We start from the raw sequence: 13,599 nt of genomic DNA on the forward strand, positions 1-13,599 counted from the left end.
AGAAGCAGCTGTTTTTTCAATTGGGGGATCTTAGTATACAAACATATATTTCCCCCACCCCCTCCTTTGCTCAGGAACTAGAAAGAAGCAAGGAACAATACTCATGCAGAAACATTTCTCCAAATGATGTCTTTCCATTGGGAGCTTCACTCATCGTTGGCAAAGCTTCTTCCTTGTGTCCCATTTTTCTTGGAAAAGATAAAATGGTAACAAGTGGTACGGAAACACCCAGTGCGAACTATTTTCTCTTTATGATGCTCATTAATCCCAGATCAGTTAAAGAACAAGAGCACAAAAATCAAATAGGAGAGAAAAAAAATAGGTGTCTGAGGAATTAATTCTTCTTTTTTATAACCTCTATCCACATCGTTTAATGTGGGCGAGCTATCTTACTGTTAGATCTTTTAATGGTGTTAGATGGTCTTAATGGTGTGTCCATAGGTGACTGTGGAGGCCAGTTCTAGATCCACATGTCCTTCCGCAGTGGGGACAGAGGTTTCTGGGTGGGAGTTGATCATTTGAACGGCCTGTTCTGATTGAAACGCTCTGAGCACAACGTGGGTTTGTGGACAATGGGATGTACAAATAAACCACCTGAAGTGTAGGTGGGTTCCCACGAGGCAAGACACAGTGATAACAGCAAGAACCTTTATTGAACTACAAAACTGGACAACAGGGGCAAAGCAACTGCTTATATACATTTCTGAAGGCCTGGGCCACTCCCACTCCCAATGTGATTGGCTATCTAAACTTCCAAGCTGCAAATCATAACTCGGAGTTTAAGGGCCAATGGCAAGAGCCCCAAATCCTGAAATGTTCTGTGACTGGATATCATGTATCGAATCAGAACACAGGGGCTAAGAATCCTTAGTCCAGACTCACCTCAGGCAAACACAGACCACTGAATACACAACACCACCTGTGACAGGAGGGGGAACCTCCACTCTGAATGCCAAATGTCGCCTTCCGTTCCCCTGTATCAGGCCCTTGGGACTCTGCCTAGGCCACACACCCTTCTCAGGTCACACCTCTTAATGGTCCTGTCCCACCCCCTGCCCAAGTGCTTTTGCCTTGCTGAAATGCACGCTTGAACTGCAATGATGCCTCAGTGGAGGATGGCCAGCCATATGAATGAGTTTCTGTGTCGAAAACACGGACCTCTGCATGGCTGAAAAGTTGTCTGCTGTACAAAGGCAGGAGTCACATCTGTTGCTTTGCCCGCCTTCCCCTCTGGGCACACCCACTTTTGCAGCTGGCCCCACCCACCACTGCCATGTGGCCCCTGGGAGGCATCCGACGAGGGGATGTGGCCCTCAGTCTGTAAAAGATTCCCTCCCGCATAGATTCTATGATCACCAGGCTTTTGAATCCAGGGACACTTTCCATCCAGTACAAAGTGCATCCAAGTCCCGCTGATTTTAAATGTCACTGGGACGTTAAAAGTGGCCCTCTCTGGGTGGGTGTGCTTCAATGTGCACACGAAGCTCTTGGGTACACAAGCAGTACTATTTCACCCACGTCTACAGATGAACGCACTTGCCATTGGACTTCTTCCATTGAAGTAAGCAGGGCAGCCCTTTCAGGCAGAAGAACATCATCTGCGCTGGGCTCATTTTCCCATTAAAAAAAAATAAGTGGGAATAGGTGAAATACTATCCAACCAAGGATCTCATAATAGAAAAGTGTTAGCTCTCAGTCAAAACTATTTTTTTTACTTTTGGGGGGGTTTGTGTGTGTGTGGATAAAAAAAGCCTGTATTTGAAGGTGATCTCCTGCTATTCTAGAAAGAAAATGAGAAACGCAACGATTATAGCCCTATTCTCATTTCCAAACAGTGATGACTGAACGCATTGGGGGAGGGGGGGGGGAGATTTCGCTCTCTGGCCCTGTCCTTCTGCCTCCCCAACCTCTGTGTATTCAGTGGAAGGTGTGAGTGGAGCTCACTTATGCATGCAAACTCCTGCATGCGATTGGAAAGCCCCTGTGATTGGGGTCCCCCGTGGTGTGTGCCCAGAGCCAATGCACGTGCGGTTTCCATGTGCACAGCGCTCTTCCACCACTTCCATCGAACACATGGGGTCTGGGGCAGAGCCAGTGGGTGCGATCCCACTCTTCTCAGTGGGAACAGCGCTGCTGTGCAGTCGGTGTGTGGCTCGCGTGCGCGAGGAATCGGGTGGGGAGGAATGCCATCTTTATACAGAAGGTGGCAATGCCCAGGTTATATTGCTGAAACACATATCCTACTCTTGAATTATAAGCATAACAGCGTGGTTACAAGTACTAATTTCCTTAATAAAGGGATTTTCCCCTCCCCTTAAAAAAACCAAAACAAACACACCCCGTAAATTCTATAAATAAAGTCGTAAGTGCTTCATTTAAGGGAATATTTCTTTGGCAGCTGCGGGTGCTTGCGAGTGGCTTAGCTGCAGAGGCTAAAAGGAGTAAGGTCCTACAATTAGCGTTAACCTCAGCACAGAACTCGACCGATAGTTCATACTGTTGACGGTCAGCAGCTCCAGGTCAATGATATGTTCTCGAGGTCCCGTTAACGGTTTCACCAACACAAGCATTGCGCTCACAGAGCTTGTTTGCTGAAAGAAAACAAGGAATTGGAAGTTTTCACCTGGAAACACCTGGCTCCACCCCGCCCACCCAGGAGTAAGTTTCAAAGCGCAGTGTTAGGGATAGTTAAGAGGGTGGAAATTGCCAATGTTCACTTATTTGCTCCATGCCTGGAACGAGCATTTGTCCAGCAGATATAATCGGTACTCTTGCTGCTGATGTCTCCAAACAATAGGTAGTGGATTACTTTCCACTCTATAAGCGTCGCACTTCCTTTGCACTGAAATGTTGTGGGATAATGTAATGATAGTAATGTAAAATTCTCCCGCAGCAGAGAGTGAGACAAATAATGTCGTCTTTGATGGAAGCTGAACTGCAGCAGAACAGACCCAAGGCTGCATGCGACAAACACGTGTTGGAATGGAAATCAATGCCTTCTTACCCTCCCAGCTGCAGAGCTGAATTCATTTAATTTTTTTCCTCAAATATCCCTAGAGCTGCTCAAGGCTGGCAGGGTGGTGTGAAAAGGGATGCAACAGTCATGTGCCTTCAATCTTAACCTCACCCTCGCTTTGTGAGGCTGGGATCGAAGGGTGCATGGCTGTTGCGTCCTCCTTATCCCACCCATGGGTGTCGGGGTGGGGGTGGGATTTGCCTGCCACGGGCTGCATCAGCTGGCTGGGCTCTCACCTGCAGGAGGACAGGTGGTGCAGCATGGCCCTGCTTGTTTCTGGTGGGGGTGGTGCTCTGCCAGGGTTGGCAGTGAGGGCTGGGCATTCACCCCCTGTGCCTCCCCGGCATGTGCCGACCCAGGAGCCAGCAAACCGCCCTTTGCTGCTGCCCTTATGGGAGCTTTATGGAATCCCAGGCGGGCCGAGTAAAATTTTTGTTAGTGGAACTTGTCGAAATACTCACTCTCAGGATGAAGTCTCCATTCTCATTTCCAGATTTGATCCGGAACGTGTTAATTGTATTGGGATAAATTGTGGTTGCCTGGATTTGGAAGATATCGGACGGAGTGCTTCTTTCTGAGCGAATGCTCATGTATTTGTGCACAATGGAGTATGGAAGGTCTCGGCAAAGGGGGTTGGACACCGGGCAAACGCAGCGGCTGTAAGACAAACCACAACGACTGAAAAACAAACTCCTCGCACCTGCAGGCTTTTGCAGCTCTGAACGTTGCAAATGAGGCTTTGCTAAAAGATCTCTTTAGCGGTTCCCCTTACTTTTCAGATGACAGCACGTAAGGCTCTTGGCAAGGGTTCCTTGGGTAACAACGGTATCCACCGTGATAGTTCCAGCACATTTCGTCCTCCCGGCATTCGTGGCCCACTTCACATTCATTGATATCTAAGAGAGGAAGGGAAGGAAGTGAACCTTTAGAGTTCTGCTGGCAGAACCCCTGAACTGTTGTAATTTAGATAGGCCTCTGTACTTGAAACTGGCAGTGGAGAACCTCCAGCCCTGTGGCCTGATTATTTATTTATTGCATAAAATTTATATACCGCTTGATTGTAAAGAAAACATAAAAGCGGTTTTACCCCCCCAAAAGATATAATCATCACTACAAATTTTACAGCCACAATTTAAAACAGACGAAAAGTTAAAACCACAATGTACGAATGTCTTCAGCAGGTGCTGAAAAGGATACACTAAACGACTTGGTTCTTACAAATGTGGAATGAGTTTTAGGTGGCACTTGTAGTAGTGCCAATTCCACAGATCAAAGTGGTCGAGGGTAAGGTGATCTCGTATGTAAGTTGTAAAGTTGTAAAGGGCTTGATATGCCCCCTGTAGCAGATCAGCAGTTCAGTGCAAATTTTTTTGAGCGCAGGTGATTTAAAGCTATCTAATCAATCCATAATTAAAATATGAAATGACATTAAACATCTTTAATTAAACTACACAATTTAAAAGCATAACAAAACAGTTTTAAAAAACCTGTTGTCAAAGGTCTTGTCCACACTTCTGCTTGCCCCGTGCTTTCCAGGCACGGGTGTGAGTGGTTGTTCACTTGTCCCACCACTTTCCCCGGAAAAAAACCCGCTGTTTAGTGCTGAATCGGAACAAACGCTAATCCACAGAATAGCCAATTGCCATTTGTTCTGATTCAGCAGTAAATCAGCGGGACAAGTGGAAGTGTGGACAAGGGAAGGTTCCAGCCCATGAGTCAGATCCAGTTCCCCACCAAGTCACCTGGCTTCTGTTAATGGATCTTGGGGTTCTAATGAAAAAAATAAAGTAGAACCCACAATCTGGAACCTGCCCGCCCGTGATGTATAGCTGCCAACCTCATGTATGCAGAACTTCCATTCATCTTAAACCAGGCCTACACAGAGCCCACCAATCATGTACTGTGGTCTGTAAGATGCTTAATATCTTCCCTCCTCTTCCTGGATCTTTGCAGTTTCCTACAGGGAGTGAAGAAGGTTAATCTGTCCCCTGCTTTGCTGTGCTGGTGGCAAGTTGCACAGGGGACATTTTGCACTGCCCATGTTGAAGAGATTTACAGAAAGAATCCTGAGACAATGAAAGACTATTTAAAAATGTTTATTATTATTATTATTATTATTATTATTATTATTATTATTATTATTGATTTTTAACTTCAAGTAACAAAAATGCCCATGCAAGGAAAACAGAGCTTAGCGGTTGCACAGAAAAGAAAGAAAAGTAGTGGTTGATGGTTTTAGACGTTCCAAGAAAGGCAATCAAATGAGAGTGTCTCTCCATAAGGTTCTACGAGTTGATGGAGGAAGAAAACCATGGACGATTGTCTTAACAAAGTCAAGAAAGGGATACTACGCAGTATATAGAAGGTGTGATTCTTCCTAACCCACGGATCAGTATTGGTTTATATGTTAGAATCAAGGCGGCAGGAGTGCCGCAAGGGAAATATGCTTACCTTGACAGTTTCTGCCTCGGACTAACTGGTATCCATCTGGACACAGGCAAGAGTACCTCCCTGGTTCATTGACACATTGATACAGGCATATGAAGTTTGAAGTTCTGCATTCGTCAACATCTGTAAAACAGAGACATCATTTGCAGCAGGAAGTGCCGGAATCAGGGCTGAGCAGAGATAGCTCTTTAACATTTTTGCTGCTGGGTTTGCAAGCCGCAAACAGGCACCCCACTTCCCTTTGGCACTTTTTTTGGGAGTGGGTAGGTTGCAGGATGCACCTGAGAACAGAAGTGAAGTGTTCACTTTGCTTGCCATCAGTGCTTCTCACTCCTGCTAGATGCCATATTTTCCTCCAGTTTGTTTGTTGTTGTTTTATAAAAAAAAACTTGCAATTTATTTATTTGACTTCTATATTTATATGACTTCATCATAAGATGCCAGGGCGGTTCACAAGATAAAAATACAAAGCAACAGAGTGAGGGCAGGGAGAATTGGCCAATGAAATCTGAGGCCTGCAGTTCAATCAGAGTGAAGGCAACGCTTCTGCCTCTCATTCTGGCATCTTGTGTTTAATTTCTTTTTCTTTTTTAAAATTGCACCCAGTAGCAGGGTCTTCACCACTTGAGCCATATGCAGCCATCAAAAAGGGAAAAAAGAAAGGGAAAAGAGTGAGCAGGGCTTTTGACCCCAGAAAAGCTCCTGCCATTTGAAGTGGTAAATGTTTTGCTCAGTTTTAACTGCGGGTTGAATCCAATTAAGTTCACTGCATGAGTGGAAGAGCTTCTGCTCAGACGACAAAACTTCCTCTCCCCCTCTTTCATCCGTATCCCCACCCACAAGGGTTCAAGGAAACCATGAAGTGGATTTAGAGTGAGGATTTAGGTGAGGAGAGGGACAGGAAGTTCTCCTGCACACGCAGAAATCACTTCCTTCATGCAACGACTCTGCTGGATACAACCCTATTCTTCCTGTTCTGTTCTATCTCATAGAGCGGGATTCAACTAAAATGTTGACTGCACAGAAGGAGGTCTGCTTGTGCAACAGGATCGCCCCCTCTCTGCCCCTCTGCACCCCCTAAATATGCTCTGGAGGGTTAGGGGAACCCCCGAGCCAGGTGACTCACAGATAAGCCCTCTTGAACCTTTCCCTCACAATGCACCACATTTTAAGAGTGGCAAAATGTTGCCCCCTACCGTTTTCACAACCTGAGAACAGGCCTTTGAGACGGACTCAATATTATTTCTGGTATTTGGGAACATTTAACCAGAGATGCCAGGGAATAAGCTTGGGACGTTGTCCTCATTTTCACATCACTTCAAACCATAGTTAAAATAAGCCATGGTTTAATGTGCAGTTGCTGTGGAAATCACACTTGCTTCGGTCCTGCCCTGCTGCTGCTGCTGCACTGCCAGGAAACAAACCATGGCCTGGCGTAGGGTTATATCTGAACCGGGGCTCTTTGTTTGTTTTCCTCAAGCAAACCATGAGCGGTAAGCTAAGAACAAACCATGGTTTCTGCTTGCGATTTGTTTTAAAAGAAGCAAAACACAGCATTCAGATGTAACAGTAAAACAGACTGTGGTTTGTTCTGCAGTACCATGGCAGGAGAGGAGCAACGCGCACATGATTTCAGCAGCATGCACAGCGTTCTCATTAAATCATAGTTTAGCTACAAACAAGAAAGCAGAAAATAACTAAAAGACATTATCTCCGAAACCCAGGACATGGGGAGTCCCCCCCTTTGAAATTCTTTGAATTTGGAATATATAATTGGTAATATTGTGTGTGATGTGATTTGATACGATTCGATTCGATTTGTTAATAATTGGAAGATTTTTATTGGAAAATGAAATTATTATTATTTTTTTAAATCATAGTTTAACTATAGTTTAAAGTAGGGGTGGAGAAGCTGCGGCCCTCCAGATGTTGCTGGACTACAGCTCTCATTGTCCCTGACAATCAGTTGAGGCTGAAGGGAGTTGCAGTTTAACAACACCTGGAGGGCCACAGGTTCTTTGCATGCAAACCAGACGATTGTGCATGCAAAGCCCATGTTTTGCAGAAGTCGGACACAATTCAGCGCAAAGTGAAGTGCTATCAGAATTGATTTCAGTGACTGCTTAGCTGGCCCTCTGAAATCAGTGGGATTTCCAGGTGCTTAACTGTGGTTGTACCTGAAGACCGTGGACTTTAAACATTAGAAGACTGCTGATAAAACAAATGGGGGCAGTTAAAAACCTCTGTCTAGGATGATGGAGAATCTGGAGTCACTAATGTTTCCACCCCCATATTACTCGCACCTCCCAAAGTCAACTTAAAAGGCTCCTACCATCCCATGTCCTTTGAGAACCACCAATGTGGCCAGCAGTCACTCACCATCGCAATTGATTCTGTCCGGGCTTAAGTCGAAGCCCTGATTGCACTGGCACAGGAAGGATCCGACAATGTTGTAGCACAGCTGTGCACATGGGTTGCTGGTCTCACATTCATTTATGTCTAAAAAGGAAAGATGATAGGCCTTTACTAAGGATGGATAGATCTGTCAATCTGTTACTTCATCCCGCCCCCCCGCCCCATCTTAAAAACCAGTTTTTCACATTTCTGTAGCAATTTGTGATTTTTTTAAAAAAAATCATCGTGAAAATTTGCTTGCATTTTAAATGCATTTTTTTAAAAACAAACAAACACATCTTTTTATGCATTTTCTCCCAATGCACATATTTTTGCAATGCAATTTTCCCTAATAGAATGCATTTTATCTCTTCTAATAGATATACACTTTACACTAGCATATTAATTTTTGTACACATTACCTGGCTGGAGAACTGCATTGCAAAATTCATAGAACTGTGAATGTCAAAGGAGAGCTGTGTTTTGGTTTGCGTATTATTTCAGTGTAATACGAAAGCTCATACCAATGACAAACTTAAGGTAAAGGTAAAGGGACCCCTGACTATTAGGTCCAGTCGGTACTCTGGGCTTGCGGCGCTCATCTCGTGCTATTGGCCGAGGGAGCCGGCGTACAGCTTCCAGGTCATGTGGCCAGCATGACAAAGCCGCTTCTGGCGAACCAGAGCAGCACATGGAAACGCTGTTTACCTTCCTGCTGTAGCGGTACCTATTTATCTACTTGCACTTTGACGTGCTTTTGAACTGCTAGGTGGGCAGGAGCTGGGACTGAGCAACGGCAGCTCACCCCGTCGCAGGGATTCGAACCACCGACGTTCTGATCGGCAAGCCCTAGGCTCTGTGGTTTAACCCACAGCACCACCTGCGTCCTAATTTAGTAGTTTGCCTTTAAAATGTGAACTGAATCAAATTTCTGCCCCATCTTTACTCTTCATGCAAAGCTGGGTATTCTCTCATGTTGTATTTAGGCAAATTTACTGGATGGTCCAGGTAGACTTAACTTTGCAGAGTCAAGTCAATTCATGTAGGATTTATGTAGCTAGGAAATTACATTCAAGGTGCATGGTCCTATCTGGCAGAGGTCCCCCACCCCTCCTAGCCCTGCTTCCATTTCTTAACGCTGGAGATGGTACTGTATGCATTGAAACTGCGGACTTTACCACCAGAGGAAAGAGACTACACAGAGAATTGTGTGACTCACTCAAATGAATGGGAATGTCCATATTAGTGGACATTTCATTTCACAAAATGTATATATCGCTTACTAGTTCTAAAGACCTCTAAGCAGGTTTGCAGTAGGCAATCCAAAATGTGGATTGAAGATACCAATAAACACAACCCTTAAAAACAAATCACATGAGAAAAGTGTTAAAATGTAAGATAAAAACCAGAAATTTCAAAACACTGATACTTACTAACATAATGCATCAAAAGTACAAGCTGAAAATACATGCCTGGGTAGGCTTGCTGAAACAAAGAAATTTTCAGCAGGCATCAAAAACCATCTGCTATCCCAGTGGATTTTGGGCCGACCCTGACTCTTCTGTAAATTTGGCATTTTAAGTTTATGTTGTGGTTTAATTGGGCTCTCAGTTAACTTCTATGGATGTTGCCTTATGTAACTACTGTTAAACTTCTGTGATGATAAGATATAAACAAATTTGAATCTATGCACTTTTCTGTTGCTTCCTTAAATTAACATTTCTATGATCAAACATTTTAGGGAAGTTTTTAATGTTTGATGTTTTATCATGTTTTTAATATTCTGTTGGGAGCCACCCAGAATGGCTGGGGAAACCCAGCCAGGTGAGCGGAGTATAAATAAATCATCATCATCATCATCATCATCATCATCATCATCATCATCATCATTTAATACAGTGAAAGCACATTCCTAATATCAATGGGAAGTAAGTTCCAAAGCCTAGGAGCTGCCACACTAAAGGATTGATTTCTTGCAAGTGCGAAATGGACATTACGTGGCTCTTGCAAAAGTGCCGGTTTCTTCAGACCTAAGCAGTCAAGTGGGGACCTATGCCATGCCTCTTTACACCTTGTTCATGGGTCATGTTGTGGGTGAGCCTGGGGCCCTTTGCACAAGCTGTAGATGGGAGAGGGCCCTCTCAGAAGCTCCTGCAGGAGCTCCCAAGGGGGGAGGCTGCTGCCTGTCAAGAGGCCCATTATGTTTCTGAGAGCGACAGTTCCCACAATGCATTTAGAGTCTCCATGCTTGCTGCATATAGTTTTAGCTGCAGGTAGAAGGAAAGCCTGCTCTGTGCTTCCCTAAGCATACAAAATCACTCCCTGAAGGAACACACATTTTCAGATGAGTGGGGTTGATCTGAAGGTGCCCCCACTGCTTTCAGTCTAAATATAGTCATCTTCTGTAGGGTCAAGCTCCGGGAAAACCCAGCGCTGCAAGTTTGAAGCAGAAGTTGGCTGTGAATGACACTGTTTGTTTGGCTTCTCCTGTGCAGTTTTGCATTTTGACAAACAGGATCCCTTTTAAATGATGGAGAAGATGGCTTTTTTTTAAAAGAAGACCCAAATCCAGGAACATTTGGGGGGCACCTTTAAAAATTTAAAATAGTGTGGACAACCTATCTGAAAAAAATGGGGAGTGTCAAGGATAGTGGACTCAATTTATCCAATGTAACTTCTATGCTTGAGGGAAATGCTGTGAGTTCTTTTGTTTTAAATATTACAACTTGCCTTCACTAGGCTTGTTCAGCACCAACCTAACACTGAGCTACAGCTGCTCTGATTTGCTCAGACGTACGGTGGATTCTGCGGTTGCTGTAATGCAGTTAGAACTGTCAAGGATATGACAAGGTTTGAGACTGCCTTTAAATCACACAAAATGAAACGCAAAATCCATTTTACATTGTCTTTTGCTTTCTATCGAGAACGTCTGGTATTATGCTTCAGGGGAAGGAAAAGTAATATCCAAATTCCTGCACCATGAGAAATGGAAGTCAAGTGTCATAAATCATGTTATGCAAATTAATACTAAAGTATGCAGCTGTGCTAAAGTAAGTATTCTGGCTTTTGAGATTTTTTTTAAAGCAGTGAAAGTTAATTGAACATGTACGACAAGAGTGGGGGACCTCATTTTCATCTGTCACATGTCCTCCTCTAAGACACTCAGGAATCTTCCAGGCCACACCCCTTTTTCCAGGCCACACCCTCACTGTCCCCTCCATGCCCTCTTTGGGTGATTTTGCCTCACTGGAATGTGCCTTCCACTAGCTTGCCTGGATGGGAAGAGCTGTCTGTAGAAGCCTCTAACTTTTGTATGGCTGAAATGTAGCCTTATATACTATTCACATGGCACATGGTCTCTGACAAGGTGCCCATGAAGCAAACCTGCCCCCAGAATGCAAAAGGAAATCACGGCAGGGGTACGGGAGCGATAATAGCATACGACAAACGACATTGTCCCTAGATAGGAGGACCATTAAAGTGACAGGCAGGATCTCATTCTCATTGATTTCCATAGTAAAGGCTTATGCAGGTGCTTAAACCCTAATATTACAGTGTGTTGTTGTTGTTGTTGTTGTTTATTGTTGGGACTTCAAAGTGCAAATCTGAAAATGGAGGCCTCGGCCCAGTATACCCGAAGGAGCATCTCCACCCCCATCGTTCTGCCCAGACACTGAGGTCCAGCTCCGAGAGCCTTCTGGCAGTTCCCTCACTGCGAGAAGCGAAGTTACAGGGAACCAGGCAGAGGGCCTTCTAGGTAGTGGCGCCTACCCTGTAGAACACCCTCCCATCAGATGTCAAAGAGATAAACAACTATCTGACATTTAGAAGACATCTGAAGGCAACCCTGTTGGGGGAAGATTTTAATCTTTGATGTTTTATCGTGTTTTTAGTATTCTGTTGGAAGCCGCCCAGAGTGGCTGGGGAAACCCAGCCAGACGTGTGAGGTAGAAATAATAAATTACAGTGGTATCTCTAGTTACAAACGTCTCAGGTTAAATAAAAAAATTCCTTCAGTAGCACCTTAAAGACCAACTAAGTTTTTATTTTGGTATGAGCTTTCGTGTGCATGCACACTTCTTCTGAAGAAGTGTGCATGCACACGAAAGCTCATACCAAAATAAAAACTTAGTTGGTCTTTAAGGTGCTACTGAAGGAATTTTTTTATTTTACTTCGATCCAGACCAACACGGCTACCTACCTGTCTCAGGTTACAAATGCTTCGGGTTACAAACTCCACTAACCTGGAAGAGTTACCTCGAGTTGAGAACTTCGCCCCGGGATGAGAATGGAAATTGTGCGCCGGCAGTGCAGCGGCAGCAAGAGGCCCCATAAGCGAAAGCACGCCTCTAGTTAAGAACAGTTTCAGGTTAAGAACGGACCTCGGGAGTGAATTAAGTTTGTAACTAGAGGTACCACTGTATGATGATGATGATGATGATGATGATGATGATGATGATGATGCACAAAATTCATTGGTACTCTTCCAGCTGAGCTGGCAGCCACCATTTTTCTTTTCCAAGGAATTCCTGGAACAATATTATGTTGGGGTGTATTGGGAGTAGCATTCTTAGACATTAAAATGGCAGTCCTTAGGTGAAGAGAGTGCTGATGAGTGTCCCACCCCCCCCCAATGCCTACCACACCCCAGAAGATGAAGACAACATTCCCTTCTCTTTCAAAAGCAACCCTATCAGCCCAAACTTCTCTTTTGATAACCTTTGGCACAGCTTTGGTTAAAATTGGGAAGACTTTGAACCATGCATTGTTGTCCCATGTGATGAGACACCACTATTTTTATATAAAAAGATCCACCACCTTAACAGCTAGAAACCGTCTTTCTAAAAAATACTAAAAAAGAAAAAAGAGGGATGGGTGAATCTGACAATTTGGGTTTGTATTCGTTTCTAATTTCTCCAATTTTAAGTTCTGTTCTCCAGATCAGTTTTTTTAAAAAAATAAAGCCTTCATGAAAATTCATCAGCATTTCAGTTCAAATTTACAGTCATACCTCAGGTTGTGTCCGCTGTGGGTTGCGTTCTTTCAGGATACGAGCGTGGCAGACCTGGAAGTGTTTCCTTCCGGGTTCCGCTGCATGTGCATAAGCATTCTGCGCACTCTGCGCATGCGCAGAAGCATTCTGCGCACTTTGCACATGCTCAGAAGCACATGCGCTTTTGCACATGCGCTGTATTGCCGCTTGGGTTGTGGACTTTTTGGGGTGCGAACGGCACCCCAGAATGGATTGGGTCTGCAACCCGATGTACCACTGTATCATAATATACACATATTTGCATACGATTTTGTCTACTATACACATTCTGGGAGTTATTTATGCTAACATAATTGATTTCTATATGTTTTTTTGAATATATACATTTATATGTACACCTTACCTTAGTTTGTGCATTTTTGCATGCCTTTTAGTTGGCTGGAGAACAGCATTGCAAAATTCAGAGAAGTGCGAATTTCAAAACCTGGCTGTGTTTCAGTTCACATATTGTTTTGGAATGTGCCAAATAGGTAGGTTCACCTTCTAATGTGAACTGAATGGACTCTCCCCCATCCCTAATTAAAACACACAGCATGACACACTTATTACCTACAACCTATGACTTGAGCGGAATCTTGCCTCCAAACTGGCTGACTTTTTGAAGGAATGTGTTTCAGACCATTTTTATTCAGGGTTGTGTGTTTTTTTTTTAAAAGCGGTCGATTTTGCTGTGGTCCCATGCCTCTTT

General features: G+C 44.1%; 1 protein-coding gene across 2 annotated transcripts in view; it reads right to left on the reverse strand.

Moving 5' to 3' along the window:
* Positions 1 to 344: 344 nt before the first annotated feature.
* EFEMP1 (EGF containing fibulin extracellular matrix protein 1) overlaps positions 345 to 13,599 on the reverse strand; it is a 58,283-nt gene continuing 45,028 nt past the window's right edge. For both annotated transcript variants that reach the window (XM_035110937.2, XM_035110936.2), the window contains 5 exons: positions 7,844 to 7,963; positions 5,468 to 5,587; positions 3,789 to 3,912; positions 3,478 to 3,673; positions 345 to 2,591 (listed from right to left, as the gene is read on the reverse strand). In XM_035110937.2, coding sequence (XP_034966828.2) covers positions 2,433 to 2,591; positions 3,478 to 3,673; positions 3,789 to 3,912; positions 5,468 to 5,587; positions 7,844 to 7,963 — 719 coding nt within the window. In that variant the 3' untranslated portion in view covers positions 345 to 2,432. The remainder of the gene's footprint in view (positions 2,592 to 3,477; positions 3,674 to 3,788; positions 3,913 to 5,467; positions 5,588 to 7,843; positions 7,964 to 13,599) is intronic.

The sequence above is a fragment of the Zootoca vivipara genome, chromosome 3 (genome assembly GCF_963506605.1).
Source record: "Zootoca vivipara chromosome 3, rZooViv1.1, whole genome shotgun sequence".
Lineage (NCBI taxonomy): Eukaryota > Metazoa > Chordata > Lepidosauria > Squamata > Lacertidae > Zootoca > Zootoca vivipara.